General features: G+C 37.4%; 1 protein-coding gene across 1 annotated transcript in view; it reads right to left on the bottom strand.

Annotated features, from left to right (window-relative positions):
* The window catches only part of LOC107758566 (A disintegrin and metalloproteinase with thrombospondin motifs 2-like), a gene marked incomplete at its 5' end in the record, with an annotated part of 38520 nt that overhangs the window by 8325 nt on the left and 11056 nt on the right, over nucleotides 1-19139 (bottom strand). The window contains 14 exons of the mRNA XM_016576333.1: nucleotides 198-330; nucleotides 2059-2224; nucleotides 2309-2472; nucleotides 2565-2645; nucleotides 3350-3470; nucleotides 3546-3679; nucleotides 5353-5528; nucleotides 5633-5778; nucleotides 5874-5987; nucleotides 8999-9131; nucleotides 9212-9355; nucleotides 10706-10811; nucleotides 11072-11228; nucleotides 18461-18544. Of these exons, the coding sequence (XP_016431819.1) occupies nucleotides 198-330; nucleotides 2059-2224; nucleotides 2309-2472; nucleotides 2565-2645; nucleotides 3350-3470; nucleotides 3546-3679; nucleotides 5353-5528; nucleotides 5633-5778; nucleotides 5874-5987; nucleotides 8999-9131; nucleotides 9212-9355; nucleotides 10706-10811; nucleotides 11072-11228; nucleotides 18461-18544 (1859 nt within the window). The remainder of the gene's footprint in view (nucleotides 1-197; nucleotides 331-2058; nucleotides 2225-2308; nucleotides 2473-2564; nucleotides 2646-3349; nucleotides 3471-3545; nucleotides 3680-5352; nucleotides 5529-5632; nucleotides 5779-5873; nucleotides 5988-8998; nucleotides 9132-9211; nucleotides 9356-10705; nucleotides 10812-11071; nucleotides 11229-18460; nucleotides 18545-19139) is intronic.

A 19139-nucleotide genomic window follows, 5' to 3' on the forward strand; every position in this document is an offset into this window, starting at 1 on the left:
TATATATAAAAGGTACTAATTATCACAACATCCAATTTTAAGGTGGGTTTAAAATGCAGAATAATAGTAATACATAAAATAAGTAATTTGTTGGTGTCCAAATTTTTTTGTTGTTACTTCAAAAAAGTAATCTGATTAAGTAACTTGTGTTGCCCCCAAAACTGAAAATGTGAATAAAAAAACTCCCACACACTCACATGGGCTGAGCACACTCGCTCAGGTAACAGTCTCTAAACAGGGGCGGAGGCTGCTTGAGTTTCTCACAGAATCTGCGATGGACCATCCTCATCTCTGTGTTTTTACGGCAGCCATAACGCGTCATCTGAATACCTGTCCATAAGAAGGTAGTGGAGGAAATACTCATGAACATCAAAAGAGAAAAGCAGAACAATATACACAATTAATCCATAATTATCCAAATAATGTAAGCTAACATTCTATTAGACTGAGTTTTGTCAGAATTAACCAAATGGGGTTTCGGTTAAATGCCTAAAATAGGGACTGTGGTTTACACATGCTCCAGATAATTTCATGATTTATTCTACTACAAATCACAAATGCATACTAATGTGAGTTTTCAAAAGCTTGTTTAAAAAGTGGCTAAATGGGACTACAGAGTTTGTTAGGGACATTAAATGTCATCATGGCGAACAGGTAAATTCATTTACTGACTATTCTGCTTTTACAGCCTCATTGTGTTTATAATTGCACTCTTGTAAACTACTCTAACACAAAATATAAAGTGCCCCTATTATGCCATTTTGAATATTGCCTTTCATGCAGTGTGTAATGTAGCTGTATGTGAATGTAAACAATCTGCAAAGTTGTAAAGCCGAAAGTGCATTATAAATAAAGTTATTGTCTCCCAAAAGAAAGAATCGACTCTGAAATAGTCGTCAGGAATTTGAATCCCACTTCCGTGATGGCTACACATCACGTGGTAACACATTTGCATAATGCCCACCTATGTTCTACACTGGCCGGCCGCGAACAACTTGACCCGATCTCAAACACTGTAGCTTGTTTGTGTGGTTAACATCATGTCAAGAAGATGCTGCGTCCTACATTGTGAAAGTAGATTAGTTTTATTTTCACTTCCGAAAGATTAGGTTGCAAAGAATCAGTGGTTAAAATTAATTTTTTCTTCTCATTCATCATTTCATTTTATTGATCTTTTTTTTGAGTGTGTCCCCGTCATTTTACTGATGACTGCTTCTCTAATCTCAGGGAGTTCAACGCAGGATTCACAAAACGTTTGCTCTTGAAAGATGCCTCAGTACCCAGTTTTTTTGGACCAGCTGGCTCCACTGAATCACAACATGTAAGTATGACAAATAATAGATGTGTATATTTTCTATCGAGCCTTCAAAATACGGAACTATTGCAATGGGCGTATCATTTCTGACATGCGCTGTATGCGGTAGACCAATCACAACAGACTGGGCCATCTGACCAATCAGAGCAGAGTAGACTTTTAGAACTGCTTCGAACGAATCATTGGAACATTAGGTGATATTAAATGAATATTTTGAGAAAACTAAAGCAGTTTTTGACCTTGCATGCATGTAAACACATTGTAGGAGACTCCCAAAACTATATTAGAGCATTAAAAATAGGGGCACTTTAAGAGAAAAAAAGTTTTTATTTTTTTAATAAAAACTGAAATAGTTTTTACTTCTGGTGATTGTATTTAGACTTTAAAATTCATAAAAGTTGTGAAGATAATGATGAACAAACCGTGTAACAATCATGAACTTTTATTGGTCATACAGCCTATTTTCTGCAATAATCCAAAAGCCTATGGAAAAATCCTATTGGTTTTTGTCGAGGGAACCAGAGTGATGCTGACCTACAGGTTGGCTTACAAAACACGTCATCACTGCAGTGCTCTATATATGGTGGACAGTAACAGTTGCTAGGATTGGTCACTAATGTTTTTAAGGCAGGACTTGGCAAAGGATCAATTACAGCAAAAACTGAGAGATGTAGGGGGAACTTAGCTGTCTGTATCTTTATCAAACTACTCCCAAACAAAAGATTGTGGTTACAGTGAACTACCTCCTCCACAGGTCTTGGAACAGGGTGTCCATCTCTTCACCACCCAGGAGTATGGCACCGCATTATCAGGGACCATGTTATTCTCATTGGCACAGTCACTCAGTCTGTCACTGTCAGTGATGTATTTTATCGACACCTTCAACTTGGCCGATCCATGCATTCGGATCTAGTAATCAATTACACAATTAAAGACGATCAATTAAGTTGTGTGTCCACTTATTTGTGTGTTTGAGTTCCTACAGGAGATTACCATGACAACCACATAATTTTTCAAGGGTCCGCTGGTTTGAATGGTGTCCTTGTTGTTTTTATTTTCATACTCCCATTCCAGACCTTTTTCAATAACTGAGCGTGTCTCTGGGTAGTCTCCATATGCGTTGAGAAAGAAATCACCCGACGCTTTATTCCTGACAGCTATTGAATTAAAAAAATGGAGAAAGAGAGCTTCAATCAAACAAGCATAGTGCTGAATGTATGAAAAACTACAGGAAATGATCAGGCTTTACCTAAAATGTGAGTAGTTCCATTAAGTTCCTGGATTAAGAGATGCCTTGCCCCTCTGGGAACTTCAAGCACTTTAATGACACCTAAACCAAATGCAAAACATTTCCAAATCACTATTACTTCACTCCAAAAGTTTAATAAACATAAAAATGTGATTAAATAAAAGTGAATGCAAAATGGTTTCATTTAGAATGAACAGAGACATGACTCTTTTCAGTAGTGATGGAAGAAACAAAGCTTTTCGAAATGTTCTAATACCATCAAATATGAACTGTCTGTATGTGTTATTTTATTAAATTGAAGAGCTTGAATAATCAGGCCAATATTAGACTATTAACTACAACTCTTGCTTTTATTATACAAATGTGTTTTTAAAAATGACCCCAAATTTATCAAACTGATCCGAGATCAGGTAAAAAACATATAAACATTGAAACAGTTATGACGTAACAAAGATTTGTTTACTGAAATCACGTGACTCGTGGCAGTTTGATACAAGCTTCACAAAGCAGTGTTTCGAAATCGTCCATCACTACTTTTCAGTATTACGTTAATGATATTTGAAACCAACATTTGTTTCTTGTTTTTTTTTTTACACTGACCTTGCAAGTTGCAGTGTGTTACGGGATTTGCAAAGAATTTGGCCAAAAGAAGGTATCTTAGGAGGTAGTATAATTATGCCTACGTTTGGAAGAGCCATAGTGTCTGAACTAGGCCTGTGATGCATTAACAACCTGCCCATGCCAGGTTTTGGAACAGAGCCTATATGTGTGCTGTGGAGACGTACCTTTCTTCTCTACAAAGGTGAAGTTAAACTTGTGAGTCTTGCACTTGGTTCCGTCTCCCCCGCAGACGCCGCACTTATCTTCCTGTAGAGCTGATCCTACCACATTATCACAGCCCACTTTCTGAAGGGAGAGAGACACCGTGAGCAACAGGCAACTAAACACATACATTTACATGTAGTACACACAGCTATTTACCTCACAGTCTCCGTACACACACACACTGTAGGGATCTTTGTAGGAGCAGTGTGTTCCAGGTTCCACCTGAGTCTGCATGTTGACTACAGCTCGCATCTCTTTGGATTGACAGTACAATTTGCAGCGTTGCTTAGCTATGAAAAACAAGACAAGAGAGATCCTTGAGTGATGGATTGAGATTTGGTGCATATTTATAAGGATTTAGAAGATCTTGAATTCTAAGAAAAATATAAAAATTCAAATTTTAGTTAAGAAAATAATAAAGAAAAATTAAATAAATGTTGATCATATACCAAAAAAAAAAAAAAAAAAACAAACAGTTTCCCAGCTAATCCAAAAACTGGACGCTTCTGTTCCAGAAGTACGTCCAAGTCAATTTTGCATAAAGACCAAAACTTATCCATGAACAATGTGACGCCTGTCAAATGTCCCAGTAATTTAAAAGCATTTAATTTCACTCTGTGTGGAAAAAGTACAAGTAAAACAAGTACTTTATTCCCCTCCAAAATCCCAAACCCACACAAATCAAATCAAGGTCAACAGAGTACATTTCTCCTGAAAGTAAAAATGGTTACCTCATCTGATCAAAGGTACCAAGCGCATTTTACCATATGAGACATGAACCACAATCATTATTTTGTGAATTAAAAAAAAGGCTCAAAATGTCTCTCTTTATATGAGCATTACTTTGGATGTGCTTGTGTTGATCATAAGACTAAGGCAGATGTCCACAGCACTAATGACTCTGGAGGTATTTCATGTTCTAAGTGATGTCATGAATGGTGTAGAAGTACATGTGGAAAAAAGAGGGGGGTTTCAATGAAATCATATTTTCATGTGTACCCACTGTGTAAGTGAGAACAGCTGTGTGCAGAGACAGATTACATCAGCCCGGTTACAGGCCTGGCTGACAAACTGAGCTTGATTGTGCAGGACAGGAGTAGGAAACAATCTAAAGTAAGCTTTAAATAAAATAAAACTAATTTAAAATAAAATAATTAAAATAAATATTTTAAAATCAAACTACATTATATTCATTTAAATAAACTTTACATATAAAAACAAAGTCAAATGTTCTGTTGCGTTGATATTTAAGATTTTTTGGCATTTGCCAAATTGCTGACTTCTGCTTCTAATATACGGCGCAGAGTGAAAAGTATTTTGGGCAGTACTGTGAAATATTGCAAGCCAAACTTGAAAAACTTACATTAGGGCCATGGCTCAAAATGTCTAAACTACCATGGCATGACCCTGATAAATGAATTTGAGGATTACTGTTATTGTAGACTTTGTACTAAGGTCGCCGTGATTTTGCCAAATAAGACATGTTCCTGGATCAACATCTTTTGTTGATCCTGGATCAACATTACTGTCCAAAAATATAGACCTAACCCAATCCCTACCCCTAAACCTAACCCTACCCATAATTTATTCCTAAAATCAGAGGGAAATGATAGGTGAATAAGAAGGGTGTAGAAGCATCTAACCCTGAAGGTAAGCCTAAAACTGAAATTTCTTGAAAACGTATCCCTCAATTCTGATTGGTTGATTGGAATGTTGATCCAGGAACATGTTGTACTTGGTGAAATCACGTTCACCTTGTACTAATTAGATGGGGGTGGGGGTCACATTTGCATCCACAAATTATTTACATTTAAAAATTATTTATATTATTTATTTACATTATAAAAAAAATAATTTACAAACAAACTGTTTTCAAGGTGTCTATTTTTTTATTTTTATTTTTTTACAGAAGAAAAGCTGTTTTCAACTCTATGTGGTTCATGAAATTTGCCGTATTACTTACGGTCGGAATGTTCATAAGGCAGCCAGTGGTGCCAGGTATTCTGGTACTCAAACTTTTTGTCCATCATGCTACATTGCTCGGCTCTGTAGTCATGGTACAGGTCCTCACACTCATGCGTATTACACATCTGGAACTGATAGCTTGGGCCGGCGCAAGAACGTCCACCGTTTGTTGGACTGGAGGAGGTTAATGGAAGTAGGGAAAAAAAAAAAGCTACATATGAAAAAATTAGACAAGCCAACATAGATAGATAGATAGATAGATAGATAGATATACAAACAGCGGATTGTCACAAGCTCGGGTGCGAAACTGTAGTCCCCTTCCACAGGGGCGAGAGCAGGCGCCAAGCTCACTCCACGTCCCCCAGTTTCCGTCCTTTTTTATGATGTCTGGAGTCAGATGCATACAGTGGCCTTTAAAACAGTGCTGAGAGAGGAAGAGAGCAGGGCAAACACATAAGCACAGAGGAAGAAGTGAGTCTAACACCTCAGGATGGATCTGCATGAAAGGCTGAGTGGTACCTTCCCATCACCGCATATAGTGCCATCAATGGGTGGACCTTTTTTGGTCTTGCAGAAGAAGGGGTTGTCTGGGTGAGCACACCAAAGCTGCTTACAGGGATCAAAGGGGCGATACTGAAACAGAGGAACAGAGAGAAGAAAAATCATTCTCAAACTCACACACACTCTGAATGAGAGAAATCTTATGACAAGACGCAGCTGGTCAGATAGTCATAAGGCTAGGATCAAACTGAACAACTGTTCATTAAAATGACAAACAACACTATTAAAATGGCCCTGTAAATTTCTTATAATTGAAAATAAGTCCATTAAACAGACACTTTTTATAAATTGTAAATAAAGTGATACTATAATAATTAAAATTAAAGTTAATCTCTCTTTTCTCTCTCTATATACATATTTATAGGACAAAAAACATAGCCGGTTTGTTTTTTTAACTGTAATAATAAAAAATATATATATATAATGTTACTTAATATAAGATAAAATATAACATAATATTATAACATCTGAGAAAACAGTATGATATATTTTCATTAATGGGCAGGTTGCATTTATGTAACAAAGCAATCTCATGCAGGCAAATCAAAACAATGACGAAAACTGTTTTAGTTATGATGCAGCCTGTGACCAACAGCACAGTTAGACAACAGAATGCTGGGCAGTGATGGAATATGGCCTCAGTTAAGGTCAAACGTTAAGCAAAATCTCTCTTTTGTTTTCCTTCCTCTTGAGAGGCATAGTAGACAAGACCAGAATCTCTGGCTGTGGTACTAATGATGACACTTCATTTAGCAGGATCCTTAACCCAACAAGCATTTTAAACACATCAAGACACCAAGTGCAAAATAATGGCTCACAGTTTTCAGCAGAAGCCAGCTGGCTGCTACTGTTGTCTCAGTTTGAATATTGTTTAGAGTTTGCCAAGCTAAATAGCGAATAGATTGCTAGGCCAATAGCTAGATGATTATTTAGCACCTGTAAAGATTTTTTAGATGCTTCTGAGAACTGTATGATTAAACCTGCCCCATTCAGCAATCTATTCATGGATATCTTTTCTAATGAATGTAGAAAACTCTCTGAAAAGTCCACCAAACTACAATGACCTGGTTAACTTGACATTAAAGGAATGTTCAAACGAGGTTTGAGATCTACAATATTGAGAGAATCTGTGGCATGCTTTCAATTACTACAGAGAATAATTTTATCCTTCAGTTCGAAAAACAGACAAAAAATAGTTTACACTGGTGTTTTTCAACTGAAGTCTAGGGGCAAGGCATTCCAGAGGGTTTAGAAGCAGAAATGTGCCACTAAATGTGTTTTTGCTAAAGCACTTATATCAGTTCTTCCATACAAAAATGTGTTACCTAAGCCGCAAAGTTGTCTAAATCGCTCATTTAGTGGTGGGACTACTGTTCTGGGTGGATGAACACCCTGTTATGCTTTATCCTAATCCAATTCCTGTGTGTGGAAATTGCTCTTTGTTTGAGTATTCATGTGCATATTATTGTACATACAGTATATGACATCAATTTGTGCATTTTTGTACACACACTTTTTACAATTATTTTTAGAAACTGAAGTACAAGCCAAATATGATTTTAATTATTACATTTTTATTGAACTCAAGCATCCCTTTTGATGCTTGTGAATGTCAGTTAATTCAGAAACAATTGTGGGTTTTGTATCCTGCTGCATATGTGTCTGCAAAATGACAATGTGTTCAACACCAACCAATAACATGTAATGATTAACAATAAGACCATCTGAATTGAACCAAGTTCAAATGAAAGAGGCCACATTGCGACTGAGGAGAACACCTTACCTGGGCTCCTGCTGGCCCCACCTTTTGCAGCTAAGGGAATGGTTTAACAAGACAGTGAAGTACAGTCCAAGCAGTGCTGTTCAACTGGAATCTAATTTTGTGAGCAGAAATGATTCTTGAAATCATTTTTATCCAGTTTATCAAGTGATATCAAACTCATGCCATCTGGTTTTGATTATCTGATCAATTTTATTCCCAACAGTGAACTGCAAACAGTGTAATTACAGCCTTGCTTCTTTCTCTCATATAGACGAGTGACATCAATTTGAAATTTGGTGCTCATCAAATAAAACCAGCTGATGTGCTATGGAGTAGTTTTAAAACCTGGTTCTTCTCCCATTCACTAAAAGATTTGTTCACTCAAAAATGAAAATAGTTTCATCATTCACTCTCCCTCATGTTAACCCGTATGACGGTTTTTTTTTTTTTTTTGCGGAACACGCACAATGTTTTAAAGCAGTGTTTCTCAACCCTGGTCCTGGGCACCCCCAACACTGCTCATTTTGTATGTCTCCCTTGTCTGGCACCCATTTCAGGTCCTGGAGTTTCTTCTAATGAGCTAATGAGTTGAATCAGGTGTGCTTGATTAGGGAGACACACAAAATGTGCAGTGTTGGGGGGCCCAGGACCAGGGCTGAGAAACACTGTTTTAAAGGCTTTCAAACTTGCAAAATTATGAAAAGATTTTTTGAAAAGACCTGACACAAAAGAAGAACTTGTTAATGAATCGGTGCTGCTTTGCTGAACATGCCAAAAAGAGCTAGAGCAGTGAATGGTGACTTAAATTTCAGTCTCTATAACTTGCATTATTTCACAAGACTTGGAATAAAGTGCATGAGTCATATGGACCACTTTTATGATACTTTAATGGCGCCTTTGTGTTCTTTAAAAAGCTTGAAAGCTCCTCCTTTTGTGCTCCACAGAAGAAAGAAAGTCATACAGGTTTGAAACAACATGAGAATGAGTAAAATAGTGAGAGACTGAACATTTTTGGTGCACTATTCTATTCCATTAAGCCTTTTCCCTTTTGGCATGTACAGATATCAAAACTCAGTCACTTAACACAAAATACTGTGTTCCATTCATAATGCATTATTGGCATGTATAACACACATCATACTGGGTCACGGCGCTCTCCGGTGAACCCAGTGACCACAAATGGTGATTGTTATGGCAAGCTGATGGTTGTCAAGGAAGAATGCTTGTAGAATTATACATGCTCGTAGTGATTTTACAATCTCATTATAATAATGCATTACTTGAATGAAAAAGCCTGTGCATCAGTAAATTCATGGCTCACCGCTGTGCACATCATGTATCCGGCCCCAAAGTCAAAGCGACATTGTTCGTGCATGGAGTAATCCATCCCGGGCAGGTGCGGAAGCTCCTCCCATTTGGGCTTGATCGGGTCGTCACGGAGACAATCATACGAACTTCAGAAGCAGAATGAGATGGTATATAATCCACAGTCGTACTAGTCAAGATTGTCTGTGTATGTCTGTCTAGCACTCACTGCAGGTAGCGGCCCAGTTCCTGTTGACTGCAGCGGGACCAGTGGAAGCGGTGGAAAGCAGCCTGCACCAGTGGGGCCATGATGCTCCCCATCTGCACCTCATCTCCACAACGATTCCCCTGCCCATCATGCTCCATTCCCAACCTATAGCACATATGCATATATACAAACAATTTAAATTTTTGAGGACAACTTGCCCTTTATTTTGGCATTTTTAGATTTTAATTAAGTAACAAACAGACATTGGTCAGGATAGACGCCATATTTATGGAATTATGTGAAGTTGACAGTTTTGAATGAATTGGTTGTGTGAATGAATCAGTGGTTCAATCATATTGGCAGTCACTTGTTTTGTTCCTAAATGAATTTGTTTTTGAACAAATCTATTGAGAAAATGTCTCAATGATTCACTCATAGTGGCTGCATCCAAAATCGCATAATCTCTTAAAGGGATAGTTCACCAAAAATGAAAATTCTGTCATTAATTACTCACTCTCATGTCGTTCCAAACCCGTAACACCTTCGTTCATCTTCGGAACACAAATTAAGATATTTTTGATGAATTCTGAGTGCTCTCTGACCCTCCCATAGACAGCAAGGGTCCTTACACAATCAAGGTCCAGAAATGTAGCAAGGAGATCGTTAAAATAGTCCATGTGACATCAGTGGTTCAACCGTAATTTTACGAAGCAACGAGAATACTTTTTGTGCGCAAAGAAAACAAAAATAATGACTTTATTCAACAATTCGTCTCCTCCGTGTCACCCTATAGTGGCATTTTGGAGAGTATCACATACGTAAACAACGTATGCAATGTATATACGCGGATACGCTGTTTACGTTCAGATCAAGGCGTAAACAACGTAAACAGCGCATCCACGTACAGTGTTTGACACAGAACTGCATACGTTGTTTATGTATGTGATACTCTCCAAAATGGCGCCAGGGTGACGCAGAGAAGACGAATTGTTGAATAAAGTCTTTATTTTGGTTTTATTTGTGCACAAAATGTAAATGAAATGATAATAAAGCACCCATTAGATGCACACTTCAGAATCTCGCCGGAAGTAGTACGTCATCTGGGTTTTTTTTTTTTTTTTGCCCTACTATATGATCAATTCTGTGAATCTGAACATACAACTCTTTTCACATACTGCTTTTTACCTACTATATAGTAAAGAAGTATGCAATTTCAGATGCAGCCAATCACTTATTTACTGAATGAATCCATGTTGAATAAATCAGTAGTGAGCAATTTAGTGATTCACTGATTTACTCATCACAATACAATCACTTATCGCCACCTACTGACATTTCAATGTAACTTGCAGAAAGAGAACCCTGTAAAATCCCCACCACTAATACACTAATTAGCGACACAAGCAGTGGAAAGTCAGCTGTTCAAATGATTCTCAACCAATCAGGACCGGAACTAATTGCTGTACAAATGAAAATATATGAGGTATCTTTTAACATACTGTAGCAGATACTCACACGTGTCCGGTTTCATGTGCCACGACAAAAGCAGACGAGAAACCGTCCTCATGGTTGAGAGTGCAGCTCCGTACGGGATGACACATGCCTGTGACAGGAGCGTAACCTAGCAACACATAAGAACACCTGATTGAGTTTGACCTCCTCACATCTTCACATATACACGTTATTTTTAACACATATTTTCCACTGGTCTGAGGCCTGAAGTCAAGGTCATTTCAAGATCATTGTGGTTCGTACAGATACCCATTTTTCAAACTAAGCACATGTGCACATGTTTAAAAGATCAACTGCTCTTGTTAGCAACATGTTTCAATCTCTGGAGGTTGATGATGCTGTGTTAATGTGCTTGTGTGTTGATTTTACCCTGCATCCCAGTGGGTCCAAATTCTTGACGAGTGAGAAAGATGGCGTGATCATGGTAATCTTTATCATTAGTGTCCTTCCTCTGCTGTTCGAAAGCCCAGCGACACACATTCTCCAGACTCTGAGAAGGATTGCCCAGCTCAATGAGATTCATGGACTGAAAGCATACATGAAAGGACGTTACACTCTACATCTACATTGCACTCTACAAGCTACATTTTGATTTCGCTACTGGCATCTGGTGAAGGTATGAATCAATTCCAAATATCTAAATTAAGTTATGAGGTTAATACAAACTACTAAAGAAATAGTTCACCATTTAACATTTTATAAATTTTTGACAAAGTTTATTATAAAATGTTGTTCTTTTGCTCCCATAAATGTGTTAAATGACTTCAGAGGACCTGGAATACAGCACATAAATGGTATGGATGACTTTTATGATGCTTTGGCATATTTTTTGGAGCTTACAATAATGGAAAACAGCAAGTAGTATTTCAAAGCTTTTTTATGTGTTACGCTAAAAAAAAAAAAAAATGTCATAAGGGTTTGAAATGACATGAGCGTGAGTAACATTTAAAAGGAACTCTGAGTACTGATGATTGTTACCGCCAGACCAACGCAAGTATGTATGCTACCTTTTAAAAGTTTGGGGTCAGCAAGACTCGGCAAGACATTCTAAAAGAAATCTCTCACTAAGGCTGCAATACAGTAAAATACAGTAAAACCAGTAATATTGTGAAACATTATTACAATTTATAATAACTATTTAAAATTGCTTTAATATATTTTAAAATGTAATTTATATGTGTGATGTAAAAGCAAATTTTTCAGAAAACCTATCAATATTATTTCTTCTCAATGTTGAAAACAGATGTGCTGTGTGTAAACGGTGATCTTTTTTTTTTTTTTACAATTTAATGCCAGTAAAGCTGGTAAATTTAGTATGAAGTGCATCTCACACACTTGCCCCTAAGACATCCATTATAAGTACATTAACACTGAACAGTTGTTGTTGGTTTTAATACTGAGGGATGAGTTTAAACTATTTTCTGCGGTCAAATCACAGATGCTGTACCTAGACAGTTCCTTTAATCAGAGGACAGACACCAAAAAAAAATTACATCACCACAAACTTCACAAGCTTAGCACTATTGTTAATCAATCATTTAGTATCATTAACTTCCTTTGATGTTGAAAGTACTGAACAATGCAATCAAAATAATTTGTATAGTGAAACTGGACACGTTGACATGAGATATTTATATAATAACAAAAGAAAAAAAAAGTTTACATCGGAAACCACGGCAGCCGTGACGCTGTTATTATTGCTACATTTCACACTCATGTGAACACAGACGTAAACATTACGCTGGTTTTCTTCTGCAATCTGTGCAGGGAGATAAATGTGTGCAAAGAAACATCCAGACAGGAATGCGCGGCTGAGTTTTGATGACGTGGCTACGAGAGCCATGGAAGTAGGAGATCCTTTCCAGATGCGTGTCCTGAAACTGCCTCTCTCTTTCCCTGTGCCTCACTTTTGTGCATTTTACTTTGCATCAAGGTCATGAACTCTGAGAACTACGCTGCAATGTCTTCACCAACCAGTAGAGGGAGGCTTCACCATTCCAATGCATAGCTGTGCACCATGGGAAGAAAGAGGGTGGTGGGAAATAACTCAACTCAGCATCACTCTCAGCACAAGTGCATCCAGCGCTTTATTCTCTCATTACACTTCATTTATTTGTGACTGATGATTTTTACGCCATAAGTTTGTGCGCAGACAGCAGACTCTAATGTAAACTAGTTACTAAACACATGATTTATCATCACTTATCTTCATTCCATCACTTAGATGTTTGTTGATAATGTCATTAAGGGTTTCTTAGAATTCTGTACACAAGAGACTTCCCATTGTTCTTGTTAACGGAATACATGACAGACGGGCAAGCGTGCTCAATGTCTCGGCATCTTTATCTTCTCTGTGATCCACCGAAAACACACACTGAGACACACACTCGCGCGCTGTGTGGATTGATATTGGGTGTGTTATGTCAGGGTCTCTTTATCTTTTCAGCGCTAGGTGAGGAGAAGAGCGGAACAGATGTGCAGAAGAGACTGTGATGTTGGAACCTTGTTGGAGGTGTGCGGGGTCACTCGGTTGATCGGTGTGTGCTGCTGCCGGCAGCAACGGTTGCCACAGTAATTGGGAATGATGGACAGCCTGCTGGCAAGACGGGCGAGGCTACATGCTGATTGGGGCTGCAGCGGCAGGGGAGCGGAGTGGGTGTGGAACAACCAGGCATTTGTGTAAGAGAGAGAAAAAGAGGGAGGGAGGGAGAGGTGGAGAGAAAAAGATACAGATGGAGAAAGATGTATATCTGAGGCAGTGCTATTGAAATAGGTGGGGGATCTAGAGTGAATCGAGGATGCGAGTGAGTGCGAATAAGAAAAAAACAAAAACATGGAAAGGTTTCCACACTGAAAGCGTTGTGAGGTTGAGATAAAGGTTAACAAAACTGTAATGAAATTTCTAAAATGGAACAACTGCATTAATGTGCCTCTATTTAACAGGAAGTATCTTGTACTACATGTGCAAAAAACATGTGGAGGATGATTTTAACATTCCAGGACATTTCCTACCTTAACCATAACAGCATCTGAGTTATGGTAGCCATGAATCGAGTTCTATGTGTGTGTGTGTTATCTTTTTAAATTAAATAATATGTTTGTATGAACTAGCAAGAATGTGTTTATTACAAAAAATATGCATATTCAGTCAGTCAGACATTGAATTGTTCTTTTATTTATGGGAGTCAGGAATACATTGGGAGAAAAACAGCCTAGGATTAACATGTGCTCATTATTTTGTTTTAAAATAGATTTTAATATAACAGAAACACACACACACACACACACACACACACACACATATATATATATACTAATACAATTTATAAAAACTTGAACAATATTAATATAATAAAAACTAATATAAAATATCACTGATGGAAACACTGATAGAGACCTGTGTTCAAATCCTTCACCGATAAACTTAGATTTTCAATAAACTAGGTATCAGGGCTGCATTCAATTGCTTTTATTTTGTGTCTACAGTATGTCGTCTACTACACCACACTCTACCACTGGGGCGTGGCCAGCCTGCCTGATGATTTTGAAATGTTTTTTAAAATCACTGTATATTTACTTTTTATCTAAATATGATTTCGACAGCCAGCCCACAGGTCAACCGACCCACTGGAATGTCACGGTGCTCCCTATGGCCACTGTATCCCTGAATGGAGTTAAACAACATTTTAAGCCACAGTGAGAGGCAGACAAAGCGTGACCAGCAACAGACGGAAGGAAAAAGACAGAATGGAAAGGAAACCAGAAGATGTACGAGCACAGGGACAGAGATGAAGAGAGAGAGAGAGAGAGAGAGAGACCTGTGTGCCAACTGCCTGATGAGTTCATGTGGGACAGTTTGCATTTTAAGAACTTAATCCTAGAAAGACAAGGCCAGAGGGACAATCACCACAAATCAGTGCAGGAAACGCCATCTGCCTGACCCTCCGTGGAACTCTGTCTCTCCATCTCACCTGAAACTGCACGTAATCACCATGTAGCCCCACACACTATCTGTCACGGAGTAAAAAAAAAATCACCATTTATCATAATGGCTGGGGGTGGTATAGTGTCTCAGTAAGAACAGCAAAATTTGAGGGCACCATAGCGATGTTAGCTATTCCTCCCGCTGGGTGAACTGGCATTTGTGGTAATAGTAAGCTTCGTGTCAGAGATAGAGAGATGATGGATTGTCATGTTTAAGTGGCTTAAAATATCTTTCATATGGGTTATGCATCCAGATAGCACTCATGGAGAAAAGATCCTTTCTTCCTGAACCTGATGCTGATTGAATAAATGGAGTAGGTGTTAACTTCACTATTGATTAAGAGCTATTTTTCCAGACATCATATTATTCAGATGATTCCAGAGGAAAATTGCTTTTTTCAAAGCTGAGTTTAGTTTGTCTCTGGATTGTCTCATGTGTGTAATTTCTGAGCCACTAGTGGTACCAAACAGAATTAATGTCACTAAAAAACGACAGCTTTTCCAAACGGGTTTCTGGAACACTCTGCCCATCTATCAATGGTCAAAAAAAACAAAAAAACAGCTGGTTGATTCAATGTTGCTGTGTCGGGTATCTCAAACAAACTATTTTGAAAGGTTCAGGAATTTAACCTATTAAAGGCTTAATTAAATTTGTTTCATGAGCAACGCAGTGACATTGTTTTTGAACCAATCAGCTGAATAAATGATTCAATGACTCATGTGATTCATGTGAATGATTTAATAATTTGGTCATAAAGAAAGTATTTTTTTTTTTGTTCCTGAATATATCAGTAAACGCTAACAAATTGTTTAAGTAAATAATTCAATGACTCGACAGTCACTTCTTGAATGAATCGCTGTTGTGAACTAATTGCCTGAATGAATCATTCAATGACTCACTCATAAATTATTTATTGAATCACTCACTTACTGATTCAGTGATTCTTATGAAGGATTCAATTATTAATGGGAATGAATCAAAGATTCACTCATAAAAATAATCAATTGTTTTTTTCATGAATGAATGAATCAGTATTTTTAACAAATTAGTAAAAGATTGAATGACTCATTGACTATTCATGAATGAATCAGTGTTTTTGAACAAATCATATGAATTAATGATTTAATTAGTCACTCACAAAGACATTTACTTGCGACCAGGGCCGGCCCAAGCCTTTATGAGGCCCTAAGCAAAATTTTATTTGGGGGCCCCTCGGTGTCGCCAATACGACTGATTATTGTCAATGCTTGATTATTCGCACACTATAAATCTAACTCACCCATTATCAGTTTTATTTATTTTAGCTGTGTTGCTTACATCATACCAATGTTTTTACCTTTCTGTGATTTTTAATTGTAACAGTAGCAAACCCACAAGAGTGGTCAGGTGTTAATTTGCACTTTAACATTCAGTCTTACAGTACTAAGTGGTTTAAAATGTGGTGTACTGAAAAGTAGCTAAATAAACCATTTACAGAAAAGAATGTTATTTTTAACAACATAAATTATTATACACCGCAGCAAGCCATCAGTACATAAAAAAACAACAACTCTTAATCTATAACTAACTAATTGAGGCATAATGATATTGGAATATACTAGCAAAGACCCCAAAGGTAGGCAAAGGTAAATAATGTTAAGCTGTTATTAGTACCAAGTTTATGAAACAGAATTGTTTTGTTACAAAAAAATATATACCCGTTAAAGTTATTTTTTACACAGAAGACAAAAACTTTAATCTAAAATTCTATTTACAGTATGTTAAAATAGCAGGATTTTCTGCTATTTATACTACGTATTGCAAATAGTGGCAATTATCTGCACCTCAGTATTATAGTACATTATAAAACAGTATGCAATAATAACTTATTGGGTGTAAATTTTTATTTTAATTAAAATTATTAAATGGATGCCACCTTATTGGGACAATAAAGCCCTCCCTACACCTTCCCTAACCCTACCCGATACTTTATTTTCAACTTTTTTATCATTTTCTTAATTTTCATGGAAAATAAATGCTTTTCTGATGTGATTTGAAATTTGAAAAGGGAGAAAAAAGTTCGCCAAAAGGTGCATTCGAACCCAGGGTCGATCGCGTCAAAATAAGTATGACACACGTTTTGCCATCTGCGCCACTGCGGGCTATTTGCACTCAGTGTAAATTGATACTCTGAAAAAAATCAAGCCATTTCATGTACTCTTGGGGCCCCCTGGTTGCCATGGGGCCCTAAGCAGCCGCTTAGTTCGCTTATGCCTTGGGCCGGCTCTGCTTGCGACCACCTACTGGCATAAATGTAACCCACAAAAAGTTTAAGTGAAAATTCTTCACCACTAATGCATGTAATGTACACTACTGCTATTAATTTATCCTAATTTCTGTCCAGGTGAGATGTTGAAGAGGTGTGGGATTTTCTTAGTGAGCAACTGTGTCAGATAAAAGCCGAACCAAGAACTGTGGTCACTATCAGGTCAACCACATCAGAGTCTGGTTACCTGATCTGAGATCAGCCTCTCCCTGATCTCCAGTTACAGGAAGAGCAGCATTTTATGGAGCTGTGTTTATGAATGAGGCAGGGTCATCATTGATTGTTTATCTTGCATTCTTGATTCTTCTTCCCAGAATCCTTTGCTTGGTCCCATAGGGGAGGTGCTGGTGTGTGCGAGCTTATGTGTTGGGGAGGGGGGTATTGGGAAGGCAATTGCATAACATCAGCACTCTGTGTGCTTTGGTGTTGAACTGTGAAGGCGTGCGACTTTGAAAAGACTCCCATGGGAACTCAATGCTTTTAGTTCCCGTTTGCTCAGTCCGATGGAATAACAGGCCCTAGGCCATGGTGAGCACCCAGCAGAAGGGGGTGGGAAAAAGATGCGCATGTAAGCTAAGCTAGCTGTGTGTTTACGTGTTTATGTAGGTGTGAGTGTGAGACAGAGAGTGGAAGAGAGAGAAACGGAGTGTGTGTTTTATACATGTTTGCCGCAGATGCAATATGTCATGATACAGAACTGCAAAGTGCTAAACGGCTACAGACAGTGAAGTGGACCATTTGGGGATTTGTGTAAAGAGAACAAACAAAACAAAAACAATTTTTAGGTTACAACAGTGCTCTTTCACAGTGAAAACTAAAGACTGAACATGAAGTTTCAGATGAAACCCGAACTATAAGAAGTGTATAATTAAGCACTACTAGCAGCACCAAACAAGTTTTCCAATCACTCCATCTATCTTCCACTGATCAAAAACAACAAAAAAACAGATAGCCCTGTCCTAAACTCAAAGCACTGGTTGAGCCACAACTTAATGTGTGGGACTCACAAAACCACAGTGTTTACAACTTTTTTTGGATGTTAGCCTACAAATCGTTTACTAATATTTGTCTCTGAAGTAACAAAATAAATGACACTTCACATTTGGGATGACTCAAAATATGACCATAAACCATTACAAACTATACAACATGAAACACTCAAGCTCGCCAACAATATAATTAGATATATGACTAGATTATAGTCAACATGAAAGGCTGTTTATATTTAACAAGAAAAAAAAATGAAAGGACAGGACTTCAAAAAATTAAAGAGGGATTTATGATGTCAGTCGAAAAAGGAAAGATGTTTCATAGGCAGAGCAAATTTTTTAAAGATGCACTGATGAATTATACACATAATGATCATACATGCAATTGTATGTTAATTACATACATGATTAATTTCATGCTGATTTTAACTTGTCATCTAATATTTGATGCATGATGTCAATAGATTAATAATTCTTACTTTTCTGGCATCGACCAAAACAATCCGAACTAGCACCACGTTTATTAGTGCCCCGAGAGAATGGTCATGATAAATCTCGTTCACCTGTGAAGAGAAAAAAGCAGTGTTAGATCCAATATTAAGAGCTTCATATTAAGACAGGCTGATATTGTAAGAGCAAATGGCCTCATTTTAAAATACATTCCATTAAAGGAAATTATGTTTGCTTTCTTGAAACTCATGTAACAGGTCAAACTAAAGTGCTCTGAGTGAGAATTATGACTAAGTGATATCAAAGACTTCACACTGGGGACATCTTCTACAGATTAAATGTTCCAGTCTGCCTTTTAGATATGTTTCAGCATTATGCTAGAAAAAAAAAATGTTGTGCAAAATGGGTCCGTGTATCATTCGATCATTCGTTTTTTGATTTAATATTGAAAACAGAAACATGAGAAAATGGCACCATTTTCATTTTTCGTTTTTTCAAAAACATGAAAAGACAAGAATTAGCCTTAATTTTTCGTTTTTACATTCAGGGGTAGCAAACAGATAAACAGCTTCTTTTAGATATGTTTCAGCATTATGCTAGAAAAAAAAAATGTTGTGCAAAATGGGTCCGTGTATCATTCGATTATTCGTTTTTTGATTTAATATTGAAAACAGAAACATGAGAAAATGGCACCATTTTCATTTTTCG

Source organism: Sinocyclocheilus rhinocerous, unplaced genomic scaffold (genome assembly GCF_001515625.1).
Source record: "Sinocyclocheilus rhinocerous isolate Xijiao unplaced genomic scaffold, SAMN03320098_v1.1 scaffold354, whole genome shotgun sequence".
Taxonomy (NCBI): domain Eukaryota; kingdom Metazoa; phylum Chordata; class Actinopteri; order Cypriniformes; family Cyprinidae; genus Sinocyclocheilus; species Sinocyclocheilus rhinocerous.